The 6,045-nt window shown below is 48.0% G+C and overlaps 1 protein-coding gene across 1 annotated transcript in view; it reads right to left on the reverse strand.

Annotated features, from left to right (window-relative positions):
• Window positions 1–2,920, reverse strand: part of Tekt5 (tektin 5) — a 37,504-nt gene extending 34,584 nt beyond the window's left edge. The window contains exon 1 of the mRNA NM_001291001.2: window positions 2,318–2,920. Coding sequence (NP_001277930.1) covers window positions 2,318–2,884 — 567 coding nt within the window. The 5' untranslated portion in view covers window positions 2,885–2,920. The remainder of the gene's footprint in view (window positions 1–2,317) is intronic.
• Between the last annotated feature and the right edge of the window lie 3,125 nt (window positions 2,921–6,045).

The raw sequence follows: 6,045 nt of genomic DNA on the forward strand, positions 1-6,045 counted from the left end.
GTGTGATCTGTATTTCTATGTGCTGAGACGAGCTAAGATGTAAAAGGGGGCCATGAGAGGTCAAGAGGAAATCTTAGGGATGGGGGTAATGCTATGTTTGATAGCAAAGCCGAATGGGGAGGGCCATCAGGGAGAGAAGGGAGCCTGACGGAGGTGGACGAGGCATGGAGGAGGAGGTACAAGAGGACTGCTGTGGCGGTTTAGGGTGAGGAAGTGTGTCCGTGTTGGAGGAAGTATGTCACTGCGGGGTGGAGGTGGGCTTTGAGGTTTCAAAAACCTACACCGGCTGACTCCCTCTCTGCTGCCTGCAGATCCGGATGTAAAAAGCTCCTGCTGCAGTGCTAGACCTGTCTGCTTCCCCCATGACGATCATGGACTCACACTCTAACTGTAAGCAAGCCCCAAGTAAGAGTCCCTTCATCACAATGTCTCTCCACAGCAACAGAACATTGACTAACTAAGACAACCAAGGACCTTACATAGGCGTGTGTCTTAGAGTTTCCATTGCTATGAAGAGACATGACTACGGCTACTTTTATAAAGGAAAACATTTAATTGGGGCTGGCTTACAGTTTCAGAGGTCAGTCCATTAACAGTATGGCAGCATCCAGGCAGACATGGTACTAAGAGTTCTACATCTTCATTAAAAAAAAAAAAAAAAAGCCAGGAGCAGACTGTCTTCCAGGTAGCTAGGAGGAGCGTCTCAAAGCCCACCTCCACAGTGACACGCTTTCTCCAACAAGGCCACACCTCCTAATAGTGCCACTCCCTGGGCCAAGCACATTCAAACCACCACAATGTGTATGTGCAAGTGCACATACATATTTGAGTGCTGGGTACCACACTCCACTTTAGACTGGGTGTGTGTCCAAAAGCATTGGCTAGACAGCAATCAGTACATAGGTCAATAAGGATGCAAACAGACATCAGGGCAAACAGCAGGCAGGGACCACTCTTGAACATGTCAGTTAGAAGACAGGTTCTTTGTCCCAGTGGAGCCTAATCCCAGTGTACATAGAAGACTCAACCATAGAGACTGGGGAGACAGCGTAGTCACGAGGTTGCTATGCAAGCCAGAGGAGCTGAGTTCCAATCAGCCAGGCCCAGAAGCACATACTATAATCTCAGTTCTGGGAAGACAAAGATAAGGATACCCAGAGGACAGTAAGTGAGCTACTAGTTTAGTGAGAGACTCTGCCTCAGAGAATAAGCTGGAGAGTAATTGAAGAAGACACATGAAGTCCACCTCTCGTCTCCATGTGTTGTACACAAATAGACCCACAAAGTCAATTGTGGTATCTGTTAGAAGATGTTATCTCCAATGTCCTAATGACCACAGCATGTGTGTACACACTTGCATAAGCAGGTACACAGTATCTTGATGGAACCCTTATGTGATGACTGTTATTAGCTGTCAACTTGATTGGCTCTGAGGTCAACTGAGAGGCTCTGGGAAGGTGTATGGGAAAACTCCCTAAGAAGGGGAACCTTCCCCCACACCCACAGTGGGCAGCAGCTACACATGAAAAGGGTTTTTGAGAAAACCAGTGCAGCTTTTGCCTGCCTGCCTTCATTCCTTTCCAGTGAGACCACCTACCCTATTGCAGCTGCTCCTCCCCTTCAGAAATCAGCCTGCCAACATGGACTGAAGGCCTGCAACTCTTTAGGACCCGCCCCCCTGGGCCTCCACCACCACACTGGGACGCTGAGGCACCCAGACAATTGCACTGAGCAGCTACAGGGTTCTCAGCCCCTTCAGACGGCCATGTGTCACTACTCAGTATGAATTGTGTAGACCAATCCAGTAAATCCCCCTGTGGTCTGTATTTGTTTTAGAGAACCCTGACCAGCACACCTAAGGAGGAAATTGATCCAATCTGAAAACTCGCATCTGATTGAGGCTATTCTGAGTTGACTGAGATTGTAATTATTATTTAATTTATTTATTTTTGTTATGTGTGTATGAGTATTTTGCTTGCTTCCATGTCTATATAAGCATATATATATATATATATATATATATATATATATATATATATATATATACAAGCATGCAGTGCCCTAGGAGGCTAGAAGATTGTTTCCGAACCCGTGAAATTAGAGTGAAATTAGTGTCAGCTGCTGCCATGTGGGTGCTAGGAACCCGAACCCAGGTCCTCTGCAAGAACAACTGCTCTTAGCCCTGAGCTATTTCTCCACTCTTTTTCACCTTAAAAATCTGACCGTGAACGACAACGCAATTCAACCCATCTGCAAGATGCCTGCCACCTTGACTCAGTAACAGCAGGTGCAGTGGTGTCTCCCTTCCCCCACTCACCTGCAAGGGACAGTTCACCTCCTCAGCAGCGCACTCCAAGCGCCTCTTGAGGGTGTCCATGCTGCTGTTCTCCGTCAGAAGCCTGTCCAGCTCATAGCACAACTCGGACTTCCAGAAACCGAGGTCGGATAGCCTCTGGCCCAAGTTCCGGGAGGTTCCCTCCTGCATCTGGTGTATCAGCTGGTCCTTATCCTGCATGATCCGCAGCGAGTCGCCTGTCAGCCGGCTGGCCCAGAGCCGCGAGGCCTCTGCATTCCTGATCTGCAGATCATTGGAGCGGTCCCAGTCCCTTGGGGTGTAGCGACAGAAGAGCGCGGAGCGGAGCGAGGGCAGGATGGTGGGCGGCCGCCGGATGCCTGAGCATTCCTCGGGGATTGTCTGGGAGGTGGCGATCTTGTGGAAGACGCTGGGTCTCCACGCGTTCAGGTAGCGGTATCCGGGCAGGTGAAAGGGTTGGTAGCACTCCTGTACCACAGGTTCCTGCCCAGCAGGGGGCAGCGCCTGCAAGCCACAGCCTTTCTTGGGGCCACAGAAACTCGCTGTCTGAGTGGTTCCAAGAAATTCCATCTTTCCCCATCAGCCCCACCGGGGAAAACTTTACCCAAGGGGCCAGGGCATCCCAAGAGCTAGGAGCCGCGGGGCCTCTGTGACTTAGTGCTGGTGTCATAAAGCATGGGTTAGGGTCTTTGTGCCAGGTCCTGGTTCTCCAGGTGGTTGAAGCCCCTATGATCTAAATAAAATGCAGTCAACAAAGAGAAGTGTGTTTAGGGCCTGAAGAGATGGTTTTGGTGGCTAGGAGCATATAGTGCCCAACCGAAGGAGCTAAGTTCCTAGCAACCACATCACAACCGCCTGTAATTCTGGCTCAAGGAGATCTAATTCCTCCACAGGAGCCCATGCACACAGATAAACACAAATACACAAAATCAAAAGAAAAGAAGGCTTCTTTTGGAGACAGGGTTTCTCTGCATAGTCCTGGATGGAGCTTGCTTTGTAGATCAGGCTGGCCTCAAATTCTCAGAAATCCTCTGGCTCCACCTTCTGAGTACTGGGATTGAAGGCTTGCACCACCACTCCCAGTGGCTTTTTTTTTTTTTTTTTTTTGAGTGGAATTTTTCAATCCCACTGGTTTGGGGTCGAAAGAAACGGCAGATGTCTGTCATTCTGGAACAACAAAATCTGCCTTTCCAGAGCTTGATCAGTCTGGGTATCGAAGCAAATCTAATATGGTCCACACCTCTCACCCTGTGGGATCAGCTGGGCCAACATTAGCTGTCTTTGTTTCTTTATTCCCAAGATAATATCCAGAAGGTTCGATCATGCCTGCAGGAGTCAGGATGGAGTCAGGAAGGTGGGGACTAGAAGACCATCCTCAGCTATCTGTGTTTTTGTTTTGTTTTGCTTTGAGACACGGCTCCAGGTACCCAAGCTGACCTCAGACTTGATATGTGGCTGAGAAGAGCCTTGAACTTCTGATTCTCCTTCTCGACTCTCCTAAATGATGAGATTACAGGCCTCTGCCGCTGGCTGCACTGTTTGTGCTGAAGTTTGAAGCCCAGGGCTTCCGCAATGCTAGGCAAGCATTCTATCAACTATATCCCAAGGCTCATGAGTTTGGGGATATCATAGGCTACATGTGACTGAGTCAAAACATCAAATATTTTAAAATGGCCCATACATTGCACAGAGTTGTGCTCAGCAGTAGTGTTCACGCCAGCAGGAAGAGTGTGGTCGGACTGGATCGAGCATGAGCAGTTAGATCACGAAGCCTAAATGTGGAGTGGTTGCAATGGAGAACCACAACACTCTAGGCAGGTAAAATGGGGCCACAAAGACAAGAAAGTTTTACAACCTGCAGTTTTGAGAATGCAAAACTGGCCTCCTCATCAGTCTTCCTGGAACAACAAATGGGAGGAGGGGAGAAGCTGGAAATGGAATGGGTAACTGAAGTGCTCTGTGTGCTGGCTTGAGTAGGCTTGGTCCCCAGAGACTCAGGTGTGGCCCACAGGGAGTGACACTATTAGCAGATGTGTCTTTGTTAGGATAGGTGTGGCCTTGGTGGAGGAAGTGTGTCAGTGTGGGAGTGGGTTTTGAGGGCTCCTAGTGCTCAAGCTCTGCCCAGAGAAGGAGACAGTCTCTCCTGGTTGCCTTCAGATCAAGCTCTGCCCCGTGAGGAGGAGACAGTCTCTCCTGGTCGCCTTCAGATCAAGATTCTCCTTTTCCAGCACGAGGTCGGCCTGCACACTGACATGTTTCCTACCATGACGACAATGAACTGGACCTCTGAAGCTCTAAGCCAGCCCCCATTAAATGTTGTCCCAGGAGTTGCCTTGGTCGTGGTGTCTCTTCACCGCAATGGAAACCCAAACTATGATACTCTGTATCTTTGATTGTAGAGGAGATTGACCAGCTATTCATATTTGTCAACCCCCATAGAACACTTTAGTAAAACTGAATGAATCAGGGCCAATGAGATGGCTCAATGGATAGACACTTGCCACTAAACTCGATGACCCAAGTTCAGTTCCCAGGACCCATGTGACAGAAAGAGGGAAATAACTTCTGCCAGCTGTTCTCTGATGTCTGCACAAGTTTTGTGGCACATGTATGCACCCCCTACACACACACAACACACACACACACACACACACAAATTATATATATATATATGCATATATGCTTTAGTTAGGGTTTTACTGCTGTGAACAGACACCATGACCAAGACAACTCTTATAAGGAAAACATTTAATTGGGGCTCTCTTACAGGTTCAGAGGTTCAGTCCATTATCATCAAGGTGGAAACATGGCAGCATCCAGGCAGGCAAGGTTCAGGCAGAGCTGAGAGTTCTCCATCTTCATCTGAAGGCTGCTAGCAGAGTACTCGCTTCTAGGCAGCTAGGATGAGGGTCTTTAAAGCCCACACCCACAGTGACACACCTACTCCAACAGGGCCACACCTTCTAATAGTGCCACTCCCTGGGCCAAGCATATACAAACAATCACAATGTGTGTGTAATTTTAAATTTTTAAGTAAATTGTTCATAAATTATACTTCATTGTGCTTGAATTTTAAAATATAGAGGGAAGACTTTGAGCTCCAGGAAGCTGACACCACACTTGTTTTTCTTTATAATTAAACCTCCAGCACCGTGTACAATATCAAACATCTAGAATGAGAGCCTTACCTCTCTGGGATGTGTTTCATCCTATTCTATGACAATTTTGTTGCACTGAGAAACTCCCTCCACCCTTAATCACTGAGAGTAACAACAACACAGTGCTGACTGGGAAGAGTACTGCTGTGTCGGTCCTTACCCTCTCTGGGAATGGGAAAGAGAAACCTGGCTTTCTGTGGCTCTGGTTCACAGGTGTATCAGTTCGTTTCCAAAATACCTGAGGCTGTTAATGGATCAGCAAAAGGTTCATTTTGGCTCATAATTCTGTCACTTACAGTCTGTAATTAAGTAGCCCCTGCTTTGGGTTCCTGACAAACTGTGCCCTGAGAAGGCCACACATCATGGCCAGAATGCGGTAGAGGAATAGTACTATACCATGAGCAGAGAATCAAAGAGAGGAAAGAGGAGGCAGGAGCTGTAACCTTCTTCTTCAACTACAGCCCCTCCCCCATCACTAAATACCTTTCCTTAGGCTCTACCATCTTTAGCAGTGTCACCCTTGGGACCAAGCCTTCATCATAGGCTTTCAGGGACATTCAACGTTTGAGGCTT

Source organism: Mus musculus, chromosome 16, assembly GCF_000001635.26.
Source record: "Mus musculus strain C57BL/6J chromosome 16, GRCm38.p6 C57BL/6J".
Lineage (NCBI taxonomy): Eukaryota > Metazoa > Chordata > Mammalia > Rodentia > Muridae > Mus > Mus musculus.